The following is a 22,968-nucleotide window of genomic DNA, read 5'->3' as shown; positions in this document are numbered from 1 at the left end:
ACATACTAGGTCTCATCTGCTCAAAATGATCCATTGGCACAAATCCCAGCAACCTAATGATCAGTCACGTTTTGGTTTCTTCAACTCCAGGCTATGTTCCTTTCCATCCATGATTCTGTGGCCCGGTGGGCAGAGGGGTCTGTAGGTTGCCTTGCAAACCATAGTTTTCAGAACCATCCTTCTCTTCATTCTGTAACCTGGGGTTCCAACTCCCAGTAAATCACTTCTTTTCTTTTCTTTTTTTTTTTTTTCTCCATTTTAAGGCCATGGGTGGATATAAGGGTGGGATGAGGATAGAGGTAAGGGGTTGGTCTCTTCTTATTGCAGTTTTGTTACTGTTGCCTCCAGTATCAAATGTCATTAAAACGTTCGTGTATATAGACAGTCGTGTATACGGGGTGGGAGCCACTCAACGGTAGTGCGTGACCACAAAGAATCTCTAAGAAGAGTAATTGGGAAGTCACTGAGTTTGCTTTCTCTTTCATTAGTCAAGAGGTTGTAAGGAAGTAGCATTACTTTAGACATTTTATGGGGATATTGCTTCTATCTTAGGTGGGTTTGGTTAGAAATATATAAAAGCAAATTATACATAAGCAAGGAGAACCAGGTATTAAAGATAGTGAAGAGATAACATGTAATGTAAGAAATACGTGCCAATTTCTTTCCCAGTACGGGTAGAGGAAATGCTGTTTTGAAGGAAAGTAGATATGTATTTTGGAATGCAATGGCTGTAGATCAGAAAAGCTAGTTTGTATGTCATTGGTAAAGCATCAAGAGGAAAAGTAAACACACACACACACATACACTCTTAGTGTTCCTATTAAGATACACTTAGTGCGATTTAAAACAATTTTATAAGTGTAACAGAAGAGGGGAGTCAGGATAGGAGATTCATGTTTTCAATACATTTTAAAGCTGGTTGTGTTTAGTCTTCTGAAATCCTAGTCTTGTGAAAATACAGATGGTTCTTAGATTTTAACGCAATTCCTTTTTTTTTTTCCGTTAGCTTGAAGAAGAATTCCAAAGAACGGCCAACATATCCAGAACTTATGGTACGTATCGTTAGTGGTGTAAACTTGTCCAAACCGACAGGTAGTAAAGGTAAAGTGACTAAGACCTAAATTATAATCAAACAATCATATTGGAAGAGCTGGTTCATTGAGAAATTGGTAACTGGAAGTGAATTAAAGCAAAAAAGACCAGGAGCAGGTCACCTTTCTTAGCAACTTATTCCATGTTGATAACCTTGACATCATATAGACTAAATGATGCCTATAAAATTTAACTTTTCAAGTTCTCAAGATACTAAGAGTCATTAATTACTAATATAAATGAGGGAAATCATGATTTAAAGGATTTCAGCAATGAGAAAAACAAGTGCTGGGTGACTCATCAGATATTTTTGATAAAATATTTAGGATTTGTTGGGTGGGGAGCTTTTTTGCTGGATGTTTAGTGAGGAAAGACTGTTTTCTCTCTCTGATTTTCACTTTAGTGGAAAAAAGGTAAGACCAAGCCTTATTCATTTGAGTTGTATTACCTCTGCATTCACAGCTTACCATTTGCACTAAGAAAAAAAAGAGTGAAAATAAGACCTTACAGTTGTTGTTTTAAAATAGTTTCTCTTAAATTATGGTAACTACAATTTTAAGTTGATTACAAATGTTTCTTTAGTATAGATGGCAGGGACCGAAACTTAGGAACTTTTGTCTATGTCGAAACACATTTTTGGGGGAAATAGGATAAAATTCTGACTGCTTACTTATTTGCATGAACTATTCCCTAGATTTGTTTCAATTATCAAGGATTTAATTTTAGCAGGGGAAGGAAGAGTTTTGTTCCTAGAGATAAGAGCAATCATTGGCACCATTTCTTCTGGGAACACAATTATTTAGCAAGCATTAAATGCTTGCTTCTATCACACCCCAACACAAGCAGTGCTCAGTCTTTAAGACCCGCTCAGGGCAGGTGCTAGAAGTACAGGTTCCTTAGATCTTTAAAAAAAAAAAAAAAAAAAAAAAGATTATTTATTTGAGAGAGAGAACATGAGCAAGGGGGAGGAGGCAGAGAGAGAGGGAGCAGCAGACCCCCCCACTCAGCAGGGAACCCGACATGGGGGGCTTGATCCCAGAGCCCCGAGATCATGACCTGAGCTGAAGGCAGATGCTTAACTGACGGAGCCTCCCAAGCATTCCTTCCTGAGCTCTTTTAACAAAATGATGTGGTGAGGTGGCTCTGACATGGAAAAAGTATATCTTGTATTCTATATACAAACATATAATTGGCCATTTATATATCTTCTTTGGAAAAACATCTTTTTAGGTCTTTTGCCCATTTAAAAAAAATCAGATTTTTTTTTTGCCATTGAGTTGTATGAGTTTTTTTAAAAAATATATTTTGAATATTAACCCCTTATCAGATATATGGTTTGCGAATACTTTCTCCCACTTTGTGGGTTGCCATTCTGTTCCATCAGTCATTTCCTTAGCTGTGTCAAAGCTTCTTAGTTTGATGTGGTACCCCTTGTTTTTGCCAAAAGTCCACAAAGAGATGCTCATCATCACTAGGCATCAGAAAATAGGAATCAAAATCACAATGAGCTATCACCTCACACCTGTTAGAATGGCTATTATAAAAAAGACAAGATATCACAAGTATTGGCGTGCCTATGGAGAAAAGAGAACCCTGTACACTGTTGGTGGGGATGTAAATTGGTGCAGCCAGTATGGAAAAGTGTGAGGGTTCCACAGAAAAATTAAAAATAGAAATACCATATGATCCAGCCATCTCACTTCTGGGTATGTATCTGAAGGAAATGGAATCACTATTTTAAGGGGGTATCTGCATCGACATGTTCATGATAGCATTATTTATAATAGCAAAGACATAGAAACAATGTAAATGTCCATCAATGCATGGATGGATAAAGAAAAGGTGATACCCACACATACACATACCATGGAATATTATGCAGCCATAAAAAAGAAGGAAATCCCACCTTTGGCGACACCATGGATAGAATGAGTATAGCCTAGTACTCTAGCTAATAATAATGCATTGCGTACTTGAAAGTTGCCAGGAGAGTAGATCTTAAAGGTTCTTATTGCAAAAGAAGAATGGTAAGTATGTGAGGTGAAGGATGTATTGGTTAACCTTATTATAATTATTTCAGAATATACAAGTGTATCAAATCGTCATATGCGTAAACTTATACAATGTTCTGTGTCAATTATATTTCAATAAAGCTGGAAAAAAAAAAGAAGAGAAAAAGTATAGCCTGGAGATTTCAAGCCAGGGAGAGTTGCAGAAAGCTGATCCATACCATACAGGTGATAGTCACAGCCAATCACGTGGATTTTTTGGTTCTGCTGGTTAAACTTTAAGTCTGAACCATTCTCTCATTGGGGGAGCTGTAAAGGAGCACTGGGGAGAGTTTTAGAATAGACAAGGTGGTTTCCTTGGGCTCCCAATTGTCCCCTTTAAAAAGGCATCCCCTAGGACTCAGCATTCTGTTGTTGGCTGTATTTGACCAAGACTCACAGTTGAGGGAGAAAAGAAGATGGGTAATGTGGAGAAATGCTGAGAAAATCTCAGCATACTACCTGTTTGGGCTGAACATTTCCTCCTGATTTTATATTATATATATATGAAATATATATACGTATATTTTTTTCCACCCTGATTATATTTTTAGTAGCCAGTTAGGGTCTTTTCAGCCCTTTTGGGCATGCTTATGCAAACCCCCAGAGCATTTTAAAATTAATTTCACATAAAGTTCAACAGACGTGGAGTGATTTCTGGGGTGTCTTACGAAGCCTGTACTCCTTGTAAAGTTGCCTTATTAGTCCCTATTTTCAGATAAAGGAAGAGCATTTTATTTCTATATATTTCTGGCTATTTAAAATGGAAAATATTTTTTTTTCTTTCCAAGTGAACTCTTATCAGAGATTTCAGTGGAACACACTTAAGGAGAAAAATGCTGAGTTCTAGCTGAGTATACATGGGCAACTGATAATCGAATTCCACCTTTCCAGTATGTTCTAATGCTGTGGTCTTTCATGGTCTACATATTAACGTTACAAAGTCATGTGTATCCCCCCATCTCTTCCCCCCCCCAACACACACACACACACACACACACACACACACACACACTTCTTTTTACGACACTAGTCTGTGTGCTACTGGAAATGGACTTGCCTTCTAAGGTTATAACTGCTCTCTGCTTTCCTGTGGAATTGAGGTTTTTAAATGGAAAATCTGAGTCCAAACTCTTTGACTTTAGCATTGGGAAAACACATGCTGAGAGACTATTGTTTAAATTGTAGGAGTTGGTGAAGAAGGGAGAAAAAAAATCCTTTTTTTTTTTCCAGGTAAAGGGCAGTATAATTAAGGCCCCAACCCAGACATGTGCCTCTTATAGAAATATCAACTGTTTTCCCTCTCTAACTTGGATTGAAGGGTGTACATGCTTTCACATCATCTCATTTGCTTGTTCTCTCAAACTCCCACTGGGGGACATGACTCAGCAGGATTTGTTCCTCCAGAGTGAGGACCGGCCAACTTTTTCTGTAAAGGGTTAGATAGTAAATATTTTAGGCTTTGTGGGCTGCTATTCAGCTCTGTTGTTTTAGCATGACAGCACCATATTCAATACGTAAACAGATGGTATGGCTGTGTTCCAAAAACCTCTATTTCACAAATGGGCAGTGGGCTAGACTTGGCCCCTGGAACATTGATCGTTGACCCCTGCCCCAGATAATAACCACCAGAAATGATAATCAGGTGATGCAGGTGATTGCTCAGCCAGGCCATTATGTTCTTCAAATATCCGGGAAGTTCTAGATTGAATCCTAGTGTTAAGCAAGGATGCCCGAGCCCATAGGAAATCATAGTCTTAAGGGGTGAGGTGTTGTGTAGAAGATACGGTGACCTTTGGTGCTTGTAGTTTGCCCTGATGTTCCTGGTAGTGTGTTCTTGGGTCTCCATGTTTTCTCTAGGCACAGCCATCGGTAATGGCCTCCCTTCCCGTACCTGGCACCCTTTTTGAGCAACCCAGCCTGGGGATGAATCCATGGTACCTCATTTGCTCGCCTCTAGTTGCAGGCCTTGCTATTCTTGGTTGATTGCTTATAGAGGGGACTGGGTTCCCTCCCAGCCTTTTACAGTCTCAAAACCCACACAAGAGGGCGAGTCACACTTTCCATTTTGACATGGTTGCCTGCTTTCCCTTCCCCCTGCCCTCTGACTCTCGCCGCATTTACCCAGAGAATAACCTGAAAGATGTCTGAAGGTTTTTTTTTTTTTTTTCTTAAGGACTTCTAGGTCAGGGTATTTGATTCATTCACAGAGTAAGCCTACATTCACTGAGCTCACAGCCAGAGCAGACCCAGAGGCAAGATGGGGCTGGCAGGCGTCAGAGGTAGCCATTGAGACGATCTGAGGTTTGACATGCCCTGTTTTGATAGTAAAGACTTTTAAGTACATTAGAAGATCACCAAATGTCAAGAGGATGTGGGAAAGCTAATGAGCATGATGGTAAAGCACTTGGTAAGTGTGCTGTGTAAGTGGTTAGTAATCAGAAGTAATGCTGCTGTTTATTTGTGCAAGGAGTTGAGGATGAAGGACCCGGCGTCTACAGCTTCAGTGGATATGGTGGGTGTGAGGCTCTGAGCCAACACTCCACCTGGATCTTCCAGATGGGCAAGAGCACACAGCCTCTTTATCATTTTTTGAGTCACGATACTTACCAGGGACCACCTACCTTCATTTGGGTTTTGTTTCTTTGTTCCTTTCCCATTTGCATTGTTTCCTAAAACTTCCACGGGTGGGCACTCGGTTCCCCACAGAGCTGACTCATCGAGCCCTGCTCTGTCAGGTTTAAAACAAATATAATTAGAAAACCTACAGCGAGGCAATGTGAAGGTTATAAACCAACATCCCCAAAGTCAGGGGGAAATGGAGTGAGTCATCTACATGTCTGCATGCAAAAGTGCTCATATGTAGCCGCTCTCAACATAGTCACTGAAAATAATGCCACCAGACAATCAGGGAGGTGGCCGTGACTGGTGTGGGGGGATACGTGGCACTAGGTTCTATCTGAAGGAAATCATCCTTTTTGGTTTGTTTGCTTCATTCTGTTTCCACTGTGACAACTGTGGTTCGTGAGCTGATGTATCTCCTTTTAATTAGAGGTGCGAGGTTCCAGGGTGACAGCTGGGAACTTACTGTAACAAAATTGAGCCTTCTGGGGAGGGATGTACGGTGCAGAGAAAATGTTTTGTTCCCTTCACAACTGTTTTGGAATATGTGGCCTCTTGGACTCACTAGGTCTATTCCCCCAGCAAACTGATAGCCCTGGTATTTTTGTAAAGTTTGCTTAATCTGAGCTGTGTGGATAGAGACCATTTCTTTTCTTTTTTTTTTTTTTTATGCTTTTCAATCTTTAATCTCCAAGTTGAATTTCTCTGCACATACCTAGAGTTTGGCAGTCTACGTTATTTTCCAGATGGATCAACTCATCATCAAGAGAGACATAGAAGTATAACTCGTGGCTGTCGATGTGGCTTACAGCGTGGCTTTGTTAACTGTTTCTGTCCAAACCAGCTCTGCAGGGTCAAGGGCAAGCAACGCCTTGACCGTTTCCTGTGCTACAAAATTGGTTTCTCATTCCACCATCCATTTCCTGAGAAATGGATGCACAGAAATTTATGAAATTTCTCATTATTTTATCACTGTATCTGTCTACAATTACTTTTTTAGGGGACGGAGTTGTTTGTAAATCAAGAGTTTGGACTGTCTTTGTCAATCCTTGTATTGACCTTTTACCACAGGTGGGATTATTGTTTTGGAAAGCAATAGAAACTCTAGAGGAAACAGATATCAAAATGGGAGGGGTACGGTGAAAGATAAAAGATAATGTTTAAAATGTCCACATCACTCCATGCGTGCTTGATTTGGGAAGAGGTTGTAAGAGTCCAATGTAACCCTGACAGGGGTATTTGAATGTGTTTAACAAACACATCTGTGAAGTTGCTAATCTCCTATATTGTCAGTGGTGAATATTAATACCATGTGTTTTTCTTTTTCCTTCCCAGCAACATCCGTTTTTCACCCTACACGAATCCAAAGCAACAGACGTGGCATCTTTTGTAAAACTAATTCTTGGAGACTAAGTACCGTGGACTCAATCGGTTGGCCCTCCTGTGGATTGGTGGGTTTTACAGGGTGAAGAAGGTTCACTAAAGCGCCAATAGAAACTCATCTTTGAGATAATTTAATCCTGCCTCTCAGAAGGTTTTTTTCTCCCCATTTTCTTTCTTTTTTTTTTTTTTTTCCCCTCCAAAGGGGGCCTTGGAATCTCTAGTATAGAATGAACTGTCTAGATGAATGAAATATGACAAAGGCTTAGGACTTAAAAAAGGTGATTAAATATTTAATGATGTGTCATATGAGTCCTTAAGCTTCTCAGACTTCTCTTGTTCTTTATGAAATGAATGCATTGGCCCTGGTCAAAAGGTGCTACAGTAGTGATGAATTTGTAAGTAGATCTGTACTTTGTCCCATTTATTATTTTAATATTTATGTTTAAGCGCTTGGTTGAAAAGATTCCATTTTATGCAAGGAGGGAGATACAAAAGACAAGGTTGGGTTGGCAATATTTATAGGCCTTTTATTTTTGAAGTTCAATCGTGTCTGTGGTCCAGAAGAAATTATTTAATATGCATCTTTAAGAGTATTATAACAATATCAACAAGGAGCTCTTCTTGTAAAATACCTGTTCCAGCTGTTGTGGCTGCTTGCCATGTCCTCGGATTTCTGCTCTCAACTCTTGGGTAATAACCACATATTTCAGGTGAAGTGGCAAAGTATCTTGGTCATACCCTTTTCCTAACTTTGGAAAGCATAAAATCACTTTGATCACATCTCAGAATCACAAATTTGGTTCTCTTGGCATTTGTGGTATTAATGAAATGTACAGTTCGTGATGCGATTTTATATCACCCATCTATCCTATGTGTGTGTGTGCGTGTGTGTGTATTTGATAAGTCACAGGCTCTGCCAAGTAGCTTCTGTAAACATCTCTAGTAAGGAGGACGTATGTCACTTCTGAGAGGAAATATCATGTCGAACCATACAGAGAATTGGTGCCTTCAATGTGTAAGCCCCAAGCATTGACTTGGTGGCAATCCTGAACATACCCATTTGCTTTCTTCTTTGTTTTTCTTGTTCAATAAAGAAGCCTTACTATTAATGGGAGGACTGCAATAGAAGAAGATGAAAGTTCTTTGATAATGTGAGGAATTAATTTGGGGGAGGGGGGTTGAATTCATTCCTTGGAATAGATTGCCGAATTTCCACAGGTTGAGGTGAGGCCGTATTTTTTTTTCCCAGCAGCACACAGTAGCTTGTCCTGTTGGAGGACGCAGTGCCACCGTGGGTCTCTGGCAGGTTGACAACACAACAAAAGCTCTTTCTCGTGGCTATGTTTGCCCCTAGGTTCTCTAGTTTCCCTGAGGAAAAAAAGGAGTGAAATGATCCAGGGAACATATAGACTGATAACCTGGAAGCATTGCTTTTGGACATGGAGTTGATAATAAGGCTGTTCTTGAAGGACAAAAGGAGAATTTTCATTAAAAAGGAAGAAGAGAACTCACTCTGATTCTTTCTTTGCCTCAAGTTCAGAGATTCGGAGATAACTGCTCCCTAAAATCCTCCCTTCTTCCCCTCTTAGATTTTGAAGTGCTGTCACTTAATCTTCTGTGTCTGCGTTTTCCCCTTGTTCTTGACCTCTGTCTAGCTCGTAGCAGTAGCCCCGACTGAGTATGACACCTCCATTCACTTCTTTGTATCCAGTTCCAAGACATACCTGTTGGATCAAACATAGTTTCATCTGCTCTCAAGCTCCCTCTGTTCTCATCTCTTTCTAGCCAGAAAAGGTGGATGAACCTACCAATTATGGTCATTCACTTTCCCACCCACCTTCCTAAATCTGGCAGTTTCTTTCTTTGAGGTCAAAAGGAAAAAAAAAATAACAACCATATTCTTTCCATTGTCCATCCTTCTTATGAAAAATAGCAAGTAGTAGGGAAAAAAATCAGAGGTCATAACATGGACAGCTTTTGGTGAAATACGTAAAGCAAAACACCTCTGGTCTAAGTCGGATAAGTCTTACCTGTTGTAAAGTGAGGTTTCTACTTAGAAATATTCTTCACCAAGTGTGTCCCCCTGTGCATTCCTCTCCAGTTTGTGAGCCCAGGGCCTAAACTTGCAAAACAATTATACGGAGGTAGAGGAGGAGTTAGTCAATGGTTCCCAGCCTTGTGCACACTGGAATCACTGGGAGCTGGTGAACACTTCCAATGCCAGGGTTGGGGTTTCAGTGGTCCAGAGTGGGGCCTGCAAATTGGTATTTTTTTAAAGATTTTATTTATTTATTCATGAGAGACAGAGAGAGAGGGGGGTGGGGCAGAGGGAGAAGCAGGCTCCATACAGGGAACCTGATGTGGGACTCGATCCCAGGTCTCCAGGATCAGGCCCTGGACTGAAGGTGATGCTAAACCGCTGAGCCACCTGGGCTGCCCCAAACTGGTATTTTTACCATGCTGTCTGTCATTCTGATGCACAGCATGGTTGAGGACACTGGGCTAGTACTCTGAAAGAGAGAATTGACCTACAACTTCTTTGGAACGTTGGCAGAGAGAAGCAAGAGCCTCTGCTTCTTTCCCTGTCCTCTCGAATGGGGACATCTTTGCTGCTGTCAGAGACAGCGCATTCCCAGAATATTGATTTGAAACTTGGGATACATTTTCCCCATAGAAATTATGTGCTCCATGGTGATTAGATGTCTTCTGTGCTTAAAGTAGAAGGACTTGATCGTCTTCTAAGTTCTAAAATATGTTTTTTTTTTTGAGAATGGTGTTCTAAACTAATTTTAAAATAAAGATGGAGATGCATAGACCATATTTAAGTTGATACAAGTTGGAAGCCTCCTGTACGTACATGCAGGTTGCTCTATGTTAACCTGTTCGTTGTGTATCATTATTGTTCTCTTGCTTGTGTCTTGTTGGTGTGCTTTTTAATCGCGTACCTTCCTTTGCTGTTGATTGGTTCTGTCACATTGGTTGTTGTTCTAGTCGAGGACACGAGATACCCATTAGCCTCAGCATTCGGGGAAGCCAGCACTGACACTAAAAGGGTCATGAGAAATGCATGTGCATTTCTCCACATGCACTTGATTTAGTGTCTTAGGAAAGTAATCACAAAGGAGGCAGAGTGGGGCTAATGTTTTCATGGTTTTTAACACTCAGAATGCTTCTGTTTCCCAAGGGGCTTTGTCAGCTCTGCTCATGGAAACTACTGTTTCTTCCAACGTTGTCTAACAAAACGCTTTATCTTCAGCCTGGAAGTGCAGTAGATGCCTAGTGCCTGACTTCCCGCCTCAATGCTTTCTTGGGCATGTGACCTTCACAGACCTTGAAGGGAAGATTCATATATTTATAGGATTCACTGGAGTGGGTGGTCGGATCAAGTAAAATGAATGAAACCTCTACTGTGCTGGGAATGTTGTCTTCTTAATGTCTGTCTGTGACTTAGAGGGCGATTTGTTGGCTTAAGGGAATCTTCCATTTTTATTGCATTAGCATGTAGAGGGTGCAGTTTTTTGGGACCCCAGAACATTTACATACTCTGATGGAAAATTGCCAGAGAAAAATCTAGGAAGAAGAAACTACCAAATAAACCCTATTAGAATAGAAAATTAAAAAAGATATTTTATTGTAGAAGTTCTGTGTTCCTCTCGTCTGGGGTGTGTGTGTGTGTGTGTGTGTGTGTGTGTGTGTTAGCACTGTTAAATATGCTGGCAGCTGAAGATACTCTTTGGTTTGGTTTGGCTTTAATTGGGGTACTCTGGATTTCTTTAGGAATCTGTTGAAAGCTAGGACCTTTTCCTTAGGAAAATGCACGTGGTACATGGAACACATAGTTTTGCAAACATTTTTGTTGAGGGGAGGGGAGTCCGGTTTATAGACCCCATCGGATCAATAACCTCTGCTCTGTAGAATGTGGACTGTGACATTCTAGACCAAGACTGGCAAGCTTTGTCTGTAAAGGGCCAGATAGTAAATATTTTGGCTTTGTGCTTCACCAAGCTGTTATAACCACTCAGGTCCGCTGTCGTAGTGTGGAAGCATCTGTAAACAATACATAAATGAATGAGCATGGTTCAGTGTCCCAATTAGATTTTACTTACAAAATCGGACGATGGGCTGGATTTGGCCCACAGGCTATGGTTTGCCACCACCTGAGCTAGGCCATCGAATACAAAACTCTAATTGATGAACTGAATTTTTCCACTTCGTGAGTATTTAGCTCCACTGCTGTTGAGGTGGATTAGGAAGATGGACATAGGAAATGAAATTGGGAAGAATGGAAGACTGTTCAATCCCATGGAAATTGCCTCTTAATTGTCTCGGGTAAGTATTTCTTGCCCGGGAAGCCAATAGGACAGTTTTCCTCAGATGAAATCAACTACCTCCTTTTTCCATTTCGATACAGTAACCGGCATAACTCATTCAAACTTGGAAATAAAAGGTCTGCTTCTCTTAGACATTCTTGTCTCTTAGCTTTGCATTTTGTTTCTCTCTGTGGTGTGATACTTGTGCAGGGGGAGTCATGAACCCAGGCATTAATCACTTGGTTTTCCTTTTCTCTGACCTGCATTCAGATTTGAGAATTTGGGAGGCCACAGTTATCTCAGAAGTAGAAGACAGATAGAATTCTTAAAACCTTCCAATTCATCCCTCTGAGCTGTTTGGCCCTCTTTCAAGAAAGTAAGGCGGTCACGTGTGGGGTCAAAATACTTGTTCGTAGGTAAGACTCGGAGCTCCAGGCTCTCACTGTAACAGGAAGGGACGTAGTCTTTCTCCTTGAGTACTATCCTAACTGTCCCTAAATTTCTATTCTAAGGGCCTGATGCAAGATGCTCCCTTTCTGATGTGATTATCTTGGATTACCAGCCCTGGTTGAGTTTCTGGGCTGGGCTGCCTAATGAAACTCTCTAGTGAAAGCTTTGCCTTCCCTCTGGGACCAGAACACTGTCCTTTGCTTTCCTTATGTTGGCACCTGTTCCCCCTTGCTGTCGGATTGCCATTCAAAGACCGGTCTGCCACCTAAGCTGCCTAGCTCCACTTTCTTCTTCCGGAACAGCCCAACACATCTCACTTGATGCTGTAGTCTCTTCCTTATTCCAAACATTTTCCTTCCTGCTGCATCATCAGGCAAACGTAAATTCTACTTAGAAGGACCCTCGGAACCTCCTGAAGGGCATATTTAAGTATTTGATCTGGCAGTTTACCTGAAGGAATGTTTTCTCTTTGCCTAGGAAAACAAAACCTGAATTCCAGAGGCTTCAAAATGAAATTCTCCTTCTGGGGGAAACACCTTGCTCCCAAATACATCACTCACCACCCATTCCTGGTGTCTTCAAGGAAGATATGTTCCTTTTGCCCAGGTTTAGAGAGGCACTGTTTATAGCCATGCAGATACAATTCTACCATTGGGGGTTTTCTAATGGAGTCATTTGGAATTGACATGTAATGAATGTTGGGGTTTATCTTTTGAGCTCCTGACCCAAACTCCTTTTTCAAGCAAGATTTCTCTCAAAGCCTCTTTCCTATCTGAGGTGAAGGGGACTGGGCCTTAAGTAGAAATTCAAAACAAGGTCAAGGACTTTGTGGTAGGGATATTTTAAAAAAAAATCCCCTCTAAGACAAACATGTGTTAATAGAATTAAAAAATATCCAACCTAGTTCCCGGGGCTGTCAGGATCTTGACATCATTTGTATTGTCACTTAAACTAGGACACAGAACCCTTCATTATTGGGAGTTTACGGTGAGATTTTGGGAGATTTGCATTGTATTTCTGTCTTGGAATTGTCAGTATGGAAAGATTTCTTTGTGGGCTGTTCATCTTGATACATACAGGCTTCCCCCCGGGGTCCACTTTTGCATTTTTTGGATTCAAGGTCTCTTTCGAGGAATGAAGCTAATGCTCTTATGACTTGGAGACTGATTTCAGGGAATGCACGGGAATGATCAGGCACTTACTTGCATCTTAATGTAGGAAACAGAACTTCCTAAGTAGTCCCCAGAGTTTGTGGCTTTGACCAGGCCACCTGGTCTTTCCTGGTTCCCTTGATTGCATTTGCTTATTACTCCTCTGCCAGGCACACGTGACCTGGGCTGACTCAACGCTTCTGTGGAAAGGAATGGATCCAACCATTTTCATACATCAAAACTCAGATTTGGCAATTTTGCTTTGGTTTGACTACAGGATTCTATTGTTCCCAAATCTTAAAAACGTAATGGATGTCTAAGAGGACTTTTAGCAAAACCCTCATTCAAAATGTAAGACCTTCTATATAAGGTCTTAATAAAACTTCTCCTCATCCTGTAGACAAGGACTGCTGGGTTGGTATCCTTTCCTCTGAAGTAATATTCTGTTGTGGCCGGAAATGAGCAATTAGCCTCATTTGGTCACTACAAACGTTCATTGGAGTCCACAAGCAATTTCAATAAAGCAAGTCAAGGTCCTGCCTTAGGAGATTGTCTTTAGACTCTGGACTTTAAGAGTGAACAGTGATGTGGAATTATGTTTGGGGGCTAGGAGAAAAGATCCATGCAAAGAGCAGTGCTTACCGAGGGTCCCCATGGAAGAGTAAGCTGATAAAAGAAGCTGGCAGTCAGGTGTATTCCATAACTCATTTTCAGTATTACCATGGACATGATCTCCTATGGGAAAGCCTAGCAAAAAGCCAAACGTTAATTTTTTTTCCTTAAAAATACTGAATTCTAAAGAAGATTCAGAGAGCAGTACTGATTTGGATCTCAGAAAATTTTGTTTCCTTAGTATTACTGATTCTACAGAGTTACCAATTTAAACTGATGACACCCAGGGGAAAAAAAAAGATAAATGATTAATGGCATCACAGCATTTTGTGAGTATACAACCCATTCGTCAGCTACCCACAGGGTAAAGAAATATGTACACAAAACTAAGCCCCTTAATTTTTCATTCTGGTGGCTGACGTGGACAGAAAGGTGGACACCAAAGTTTATCTGGTGTGCAAACTTTGTCCACAAGGCAGAGGACTGTGAATGTTCTGAGGAAAACACTACAGATCTTCATCCGAAGGGGAGAATTTATAATCTTAAAACATAACACTCAAAGCTAGTTTGAATTTTCAGAAGCAGTGCATTGTGTGAGGAAAGTAGTTTTATTTTCTTCTGAACTCAAATCGTCTGACCTAGTGTGTGTTCATAGTGTGTGTTCAGTACTTGGGGAGAGAGGTGTCGCGAGCACAGAAGTGGTTTCCAGATTATGTTCAGTGTTACCCCTTGGAGGTCTCTTGTCCAGAAGGGAAGGAGAAAACTATGTGATGAAGGATGGAGAGTGTGATGCCCATCTGAAAACCCCATCAACCTCTAATCAGAGTACTTGGCTACCATTATCATTCCCCTTAACTGGAAATTCTCTGTGGCTATTAAAAGCTTGGGAACTTGGGTTGAAATGACTCCTGGAAGACCTGCCAAAGAATCTGGGAAATAGTAGCCAACCATGTCTGTATGGCCCTGGCTTCTGCTATATTCAGGATGCTAACAGGGCTTGGCGGCAGAAGGGCAAAAAGAGAGGTGGCCATTTATTTAAATTTTTAAGCATGACTCCTCTGAAAGAAAATGCACAAATCAATACGTGATGGCCATGCACACAGACTCTTAAATTGCTTAGTTTTCTAAAGTGATTGCAGATAACCTGGTCTCAGTGGTAAAGAGGAGCGAGACTGGGCTCTTGATGGGCGGTGGAGTATCCAAATTTCTTCATTTGCAGAGGCAGGAGTTGTAATTTTTGTTCATTGACGTGTAGGAAAAAGTACAGTTTTGGCAGAGAGAGGGGTCCTATGTGAGAGTCAAGCTGACGATTATCCTCACTGGGTTTCACAGGTGGAGAACAGTAGGGGGAAGCCAGGGCAGCCTTTGGAAGCTGAAAACGGGTGGGTTATCTGTTGTGAGCTCTACACAGGGCAATTCTTAGGCATTGATGGAAACATCAGGTGCTTTCTACACACACACATACGGTCTGTGGCAGCTTCTGATCGTGGAACTTGAGCTGCTAAAACCAAATTTAACAGGGGAGGTTTTCCAGCAGCCAATTTAGAACTCTATGTGTCAGAAAGTTACATTTGGCAACCGTTTGCTGAGTTCTTGGCCAATCTCTGTGTAAAAAACCACCTGAGGAGGTTCAATTAAGAAAATTCAGACAATTTATCTGTCATCATACCCCTGTGTTTAGTTTCTTTTTCAGTCTCAAATTTATTTTCTGAGTGGAGTGATTTCCTATATGAACTGAAATGATGAACTGATGTTTTAGTAAAATAACAGGTATTTTTTTTTTACAGGAAAAAAAGGTCTTCTCTATGTCATTAACTTCCATAATTGGAACTTATTTCCTACTGTACAGAATCATCACATTAGGTCATTTAAAGCTGAGAAAGGTGTTAGGGATGCAGTTCAAATTCTTTATTTAAATACACAGACATGTTTCTGTATATTTTGTGTAAATCCTGACAGGATGCTGGATGTAACTTCTGTACAGAATTGAACTTTACAAGAATTTTAGTAAAATAGGCGGGCTGCCCCAGATTCCTTCGTGCTTTTGTTTCATCTTGGAAAATGCTGCTTCCGGTTATTTAATCTGGTCTTTGTAAGGAAAACACACACACACACACACACACACACACACTCCCCCCCTTACATTGTGTGGATTTTATAATAGACCATTTTTATTTGTATATATGCTTGTTTTCCTGCGCTGACCCCCACATTTGTTTGTAAGCCATGTTTATTGTGAAGATAGCTATTGGGCAAGTGGAAACATGCCTGGTCTTTACAATCCCCTGATGCTAAGAAAAAAGTAATTCCATATGTTAGGAGGCCCTGCAATCTCTTCCTAATACCTGAAATATTATGAAAGGATATGTGAGAGGTTGTGCACCTCAATCATTTGAAACTGATCTCTAACACTGTCTCTGGAAAGTGTAAAATAGCAGAATGACTACCATTTTATGGATTCCTTCATCGATGGACTCTCCCATCTTTCTTGCTATGTATAACGTGATGCTAGCTCTCCTTGGTGGGAATCATCTCTTCTTCATAGATGGCAATATCTTCTCTTTATGAATGAATCAGACTGAACTGTCCAGTATGGAATTCATTAGAAGTTCATAGAGTAAAGACCTCTGAAGGATGTGGGGGGCTGGGGGGGATGTTCCATGCCTATGAGGTGAATGTGAAATTGATGCTTTGGCCCTGGGAACTTTTTGCTCATAAGCTGCAGAGGCAAAGAAGTCGGGGAGTATGTACTTCATTCTCTTTTCCTATAAGGAAATGTGTGGGGCTGCTCTCTTAAGGCAAAAACATTTCTCACCATTGTCTGGCAAAGGGAAATTATGAATATCAGTTGATAACTTCAGTCAAGCTCTAGGACTGTACTTAAAAATACCTGTGTTGTGGGGAAGCATGCCTTTTGTTGTCTTTGCCGTATTGGCTTTGGTGGCCACCATGCATTTTTATTTTAGCTTAGTTTTCCTGTTATCCAGGTTGTGTGCATTGTTGTTGCTGTTGTTGTTTTCTCTCTCTCTTTTTTTTTAAATATTTTTTTGCTGTTGTTGTTTTATTTTGAACTACTGCTCATCATAAGTGGTGATGTTATCTCAAAATCCTGACACCAAGGAAATAGCTAATGCGCAGGTCTTGGGGTAGATGAAAGCATTGGTGTTGATGTAGGTTACGTTTTGGCAGAGTTAGCAGAAATATACTGAACTGAGGGGGATAATGTGGCTTTGAAGACACCATGTTTGTTTTTAACATTTGGAGAAGCCACCTGTCCTGGGTCCTTATTCGTGGGAAATTCATCCTTTCATGCAAATACCATTGGCAGGGCATACTTAACAGCCTGGATGCCTGGATAACAGCATCACATCAGTCAGTAAACAAGGAATTCTAATAATTCCCAAAGGTGGGGGTAATTTTGCCTCTTATAGATCATTCTGTGGTGAAGTTTCCAATCACGGCATCTTGTAAAAACTGTAACGTTATTATTTTCCTTCTCTTTTCTGATCTAAGAGCACAGTAAAGGAAAAGTAAAGTTCTGATGTGATACAAAATAGTTCATTGACTCTGTGTTTTTGACCAAGTAAATGGCTGAGATGTTGAACTAAGTGGTTGTTACATGGTTCACATGGTGACCTCAAAAGGAAAATGAAATTGGGACATTAAGTCAAACTTGGACTCCTCTGTTGATGAGGAGCTTAACTTTGATTTCCTATCTCAGGATATTCTTCAGTTTCATACTGCTGCTGAGGAGGAAGGAGCAAGCCGCAGACACTGTAACGGTCTCCGGATGTTTGTGCGTGTGTATGCAAAACTTCACACTGTGTGTGTTGTGTTCAATGTTGTGTCAATCTATGAACTGACTCAAACAACAATTTGAAGATACAGAAGACAAGAATAATGGCAAAAGACACCCATCCACCTCTTTTTGTCAGAGTGCTTGCTATGACCTTCATAGCTAGGACAAATACCATAACATATTCAGGAGCAAGGTGTCCTTGAAAGAAATGGTGTGTTGATCTCATAAGAAAATGTACAACCAATAAAAAGACATTTAAAAAAGTGCGGCGAGTCTGTATATTAATTGGGTCGTTCATGGAAATTCTTTATTCCAGGGATGATGCTTTTAGGTATACAAGTGCTGCAGGTAAAAGCTTGGTTTGAACTATTTATCCCCTTTGTTCTCCCATTCCTGCTACCTCACTTCCAAAACATTATGGAACCTCATGGAACAAAGCATAACAGAACAACAGTGTTGTAGACGCTTTAGAAGGTCATTTCATCTGTAATGAAATCTTCGTAGAGTCAATATTCCTAGGTTAGAACTGAAGGCCAATATTATATTACATTATTAAAGTCAGATGGTTTGTAGGGAGGATGGGTCCAGATGGGTTAGATGAAAATATTAAGACCCAGACTTTTTTGGCTCTTAACGGTTCCTGCTGAACTCCTAGACCAACCAATCATTTGAATTTTTTCTGGTCTTCTATACAATATATGTAATACTAGGATATTTGCTCTATGTCATCAGGTAGTGCTATGACACAGACACATTCTGGGAAAGAAAATGTTATTTCAGGTATATATGGTTGGGTTGGTAGGGTTCTCTGATTTCTCCTATCAACCGAGTGTTTATAACTATTTGACTTGCATCTGCCTCAATCCAGTTTAGAGAATGGCTAGACCTTAGTGTTACCAGATTGAATGCATGACCAGTTACACCCAGAGGCACACCTTCACTGCTGTCTTATTGTTGAAACAGGTTGATGTTGCTTGAGTCAGGAACAGACTCTTTTTAGAGCCCCTAATGTTTCACCTTGGATGGACATCCTTTCCGGGGGCTAGAATCTAAAGTGGAGGGCTCTCTCGACTTCTGCATATGTTGTTGATGTCACTTTCCAACACCAATGGACTCTCTCATACTGATTTTGAAGTCCTGCCCCTGTGCTATCTTAAGATTGCTGTAATCCTTCATCTTTCCTAAATGGTAGGCCTTCCTGTCATTGGGAATTTTGGTTTAAGTTCCTATAAGGGGTGAGGGTATTGTGGAGGGGGGAGGCATAAACAAACACAGTATTCTCAGGCCTCATATATGAAAGCATTTCATATGGTCCTCTGCAGCTACTCCTTATTTTCAAACTTTAAAATATTGTGGGATCTTAAAGTTCTTTTCCTCTTGATGGCTTAGCTCCTTCTTCTTTTGCACACTTCTCGTGTTGACTGACACTTATTTGCCCATCAAAATGAGTCCCTGTTTACTCAAGATTTTGTAGGAAACCAAATTAAAGTGGAACATGGAGAAGGTGATAGGGTTAATAACAAAAGCTTTTCGTGGTGTTCCTTGGTTATTTGGTTTTCTATGGTAATATAGCAAAGCCCAAAACTTAGTAGCTTCAGACAACAGCTTGATACTATTTCTCCCAGTCCTATGGGTTGGCTGGGCTTAGCTGAATGGTTCTGGCTGTCGTCTCTTATGCATTTGTAGTCAGGTAGCTGGAACAAGGGCTATTGGAAGTGTCTTCATGCTCCCTGTCTGGTGCCTGGGCTGGGGTGGCTGGACTGGGCTGGATCAGGGATTAATGAGGCATCTCTCCATCAGGCGGCCTATGTGTCTACCATGGGCTCTTCACAGCTTGGCAACTGAGTACTTAGAATCTTTCCAGGGCAGTTGGATTTCCCCTGAATGAATGATCTGAAAGCCCCAGGACGAATAGTGGACTGTGTTCCACGGTGTGGGCATCTTTGAAGACTAGCTATGTGCTTGGTCAGTCCGATACAGTTAGAATATAGTTGTGAACTTTAAAAATGGATCTTATTCCTTCTTTCCTAAACTGGTGGTCCAGAGAGGCAATAGAAGAAATGTACTAAAGTTAATGATGGAATCAGTTTCCATTTATTTATTATCCAGTTTTGTCAAGGCAAGTGCTTTGGTCAGGATGATGTTATCCTGTAGAGGATGAATTAGCCATCTCTGCCTGAAAGTTTGAAGCCATAATTGGAATGAGAATAACACAGAGAAAACTCAGCATTGACATTTGATGACATACAGAACCGTTAGTACTTCTCCACCACCCCAGATGTCAGGCCTCATAAATACTTGCGGAGTAGCTGTTTTCTCCTCAAATGGAAATAGCTTTGTTTTTTTATTTTAAAAATAACTCATTATGAGAAAACTTAGAGAATACATGCAAGAAAATAAACATCATCTACAATTCCAAGTTAATTGTTCATGTGTTCTTGAAAATATATTGTTCTATATTTTCATAGCACACACACACAGAGAAGTACAAAATGTTAATGGGATTATGCTATTGTTACCTGCCTTGCTTTCCAAATTATATCCCAGGCATCTTATCATGTCGATTAATGCAGATGGCATTACTATTTTTGAGGTCTGCCTAATATTCCAAAAAATCACATATATATATATATTTAACTGCTTCCCCATTGACGGAAATTTTGATGATTCCTTTTTGATTATTTTGATAAATACCCTTATTCCTACATATTCATGCATGAGTGTGATTGTCTTGGGGACGTTTTGAAGAGCTAATGGGCCTCAAACATTTTCCACAGGGCTGAACATCAGCAATGGTTTCACTTAAACTTGTCTCCTGGTGCTCACTCTCTCCAGCTCCAGCCATAAACTAAGAGATCAGACCTCTCTGGCAGTGAACCCAAATTAAGAATTTTCAGTACAGGGACCTGCCCACACAGTAGTGCCCTGATGATCCCAAAGGTATATTTCTTGAGTAAATTGGAGCATAAGGAATACCTTTCAGGAATATACACAGAGGGAAAAAAATATCAGGAAGAAGTGCTTGGAGGAAAAATACAGAGTATAGGAACTGGGAAATGGAATCTGCCTCTGAGAAGCAAAAGATTGCACTTTTCTTTTTCTTAACTTCTTGCTGTGTTGGTATAATGATTACAGAATGACTACATGAGGCAAGAGCAAAATTTCCAGTTGGTTTAGTGGGCATTCTACCCATTTATGACCATGTCAGTCTTAATGAAGTTAGAGCTGTAACTCTGCCAACAAAACTCAGCATCAACCACTCTACAGGCATTAGCTATGAAAACCCTTTTCAGGTATGATCTGGCTATATTTGTTTTGTGGACCTCTGGGGACAAATTCTATCCAGGAATTTGTCTTCCGTGTTCTTGTTCTTCGATGCTATAGCAGCGGTGCTACCCCCCAGGAGCTGGCTAACAACGCAGAGAAGAGCCTGGAGTGCAACACTACCCCCAGGTGACTCACATTCACATGATAATCAGAGAAGTGGCCATCTGTCCATGTCACCCAATTTTGGAGTTTCAATGGTCAGACCTCAGATGTAATTCTTTCAACATTAACTCCATGTGATAGACAAAAGATGCCTCTGGAAGTGATAATCAGATTTATATAGTAGAAAGTCTATATTGGATGGAGGACTATATGTGTTCAGGTATATTGAATATATATTTATTCATTAAATATATATTATTTATGTCAGGTGTATTAGTATATATTTAATATATACATATTCTGATGTTTGGTTCAATACAATTTCCTTTCAGACTTCATTGCAAGATTATTGAAAAACAGTCTCCTAAAGGAAAAAAAAAATGACTCTTACACTTGAATACCTTACATCTGTAAAGTGTCTTAGAGATTCCAAATGGAATGCTGCTTTAGGGATGCAGAACATTGTGTAGACTTTGTAGTGATGGAGCTTAGGAGGTAGTGACTATAAAGCTTAGAGTATGACCTAGTGCTTCCTCTTTCCAAATTCAGTGACTTCCTGGTATTATCTGGGCCGTGAGGCACCTCACCTTGGGTTTCCTTGCACTGCCAGTCCGGCCAGAAACCTCCTTGGCAAGTGGTGGCTCTCTGGCCCGTAAGGAAGGACATGAGGCAGACTCAGAACTTAATGCTACTTGCCTAAGAATGCTCAGCTTGGTTAAGAGCAATCAGCTTTCCCCTGATCTGGAGTGACCCCATGGACTGGGAGGCAAAGAACTGTTCTTAGACAAGAACTTGCTAAACCACTTGACCTTTTCAACAGCTGCAGAACTGTTTATCGAGAGCATGCCATCTCTCTTGGCTCCTCCAATTTGTCAGCCAGGAAGTCAAGCCAGTGACATTGTGTGCTTTAGAAAACTTCTGAGCAATTCACAACTTCCACCATAAAGTGGCTAAATTGGTCTCACTAGTCAGATAGTGATCTTTGGATGGGCCACCCGCTCCTTGAGCTGGTTGGCTTTTGGGACTCGTTCGCTGGAATCAAATGAGTCACTGCTGGAGATAAACATAAATACCGATATGCCAAAGCCTCCAATTCCCTAAACTATAGCTCATAAGGAAGAATAGATTGGATTTGTTTCAAGCCACAAACCTAGGGCAAATGGCAATGTCTGCCAATAGCAAAGAACACGAATTCTGCTCATTATGTAAGCAATTTCTCGAGAAATTAAGGAGCCAGTGAGTTTTAATTTAGCTTATCTGAAAATTATGTTTGTGTACAAAAATATCTATGATTCATGACATACTTTTGCAGGATAATGTGAGTTGAAATATGATTTGATAATGCTAATAAAATGGGTGAGGAATTATTTTTAAGTATTGGAAGGGAGCATGAGACAGAGCTTGAGTCTGTATGGAAAGTAGGAAGATGGATCCAGTCCAGAGCCACATAGGCTGTTTGAAATCCTGGCTGCACCATGTGTGACCTTGGACACATGTCTTCAACTCTCTGTCGCTCGATTTATTCCTTCTTCAAATGGAAATAATAACAGGACCTACTTTATTTTTTTAAAGGATTTATTTATATATTTGAGAGAGAGAAAGAGAAAGATAGCAGAGGGAGAGAGAGAATCTTTAAGCATACTCCACGTTGAGTGCGGAGCCCAACCTGAGGCTCGATCTCACGACCTCTGAGATCATGACCTGAGCTGAAACCAAGAGTCGGACGCTTAACCAACCTAGGTGCCCCAATAACAGGACCTTCTGCAGATTCAGTGGAATGTTGCTATAGAGCATTTAGCCCCATGACAGCTGCATTATCACTCGATACTGTTTCCCTAATATAGTCCTCTGAACAAAATCTTTCTCAACCAAAGAAATTTCAGCAGAAGTGTATATAAAGGAAAGATAAGCAGGCAACTTCAAATATGAAGGTATTTTAGGCCACCTACCCTAACCCATCACAATAATGAAGCTGTTGTTGGGCTGAATGTGCAGGACTCTACACCAGAGCCATATGTCAATGTCACAAACAAATGCTCATAATTTTTGGTTTAAGTATCAGATTAAAATCT

General features: G+C 40.6%; 1 protein-coding gene across 5 annotated transcripts in view; it reads left to right on the top strand.

The window, feature by feature from the left end:
* MAP2K6 (mitogen-activated protein kinase kinase 6) overlaps nt 1-17,733 on the top strand; it is a 121,468-nt gene extending 103,735 nt beyond the window's left edge. For 4 of the 5 annotated variants that reach the window (XM_077853642.1, XM_077853647.1, XM_077853645.1 and 1 more), the window contains 2 exons: nt 1,007-1,052; nt 7,098-17,733. In XM_077853642.1, coding sequence (XP_077709768.1) covers nt 1,007-1,052; nt 7,098-7,175 — 124 coding nt within the window. In that variant the 3' untranslated portion in view covers nt 7,176-17,733. The remainder of the gene's footprint in view (nt 1-1,006; nt 1,053-7,097) is intronic. The other variant, XM_077853643.1, reaches the window with a different exon arrangement.
* Nucleotides 17,734-22,968: the final 5,235 nt, after the last annotated feature.

The sequence above is a fragment of the Canis aureus genome, chromosome 16, assembly GCF_053574225.1.
Source record: "Canis aureus isolate CA01 chromosome 16, VMU_Caureus_v.1.0, whole genome shotgun sequence".
Lineage (NCBI taxonomy): Eukaryota > Metazoa > Chordata > Mammalia > Carnivora > Canidae > Canis > Canis aureus.
Note: the sequence above shows the minus strand (reverse complement) of the source record. Positions and strands in the feature narration are given on the sequence as shown.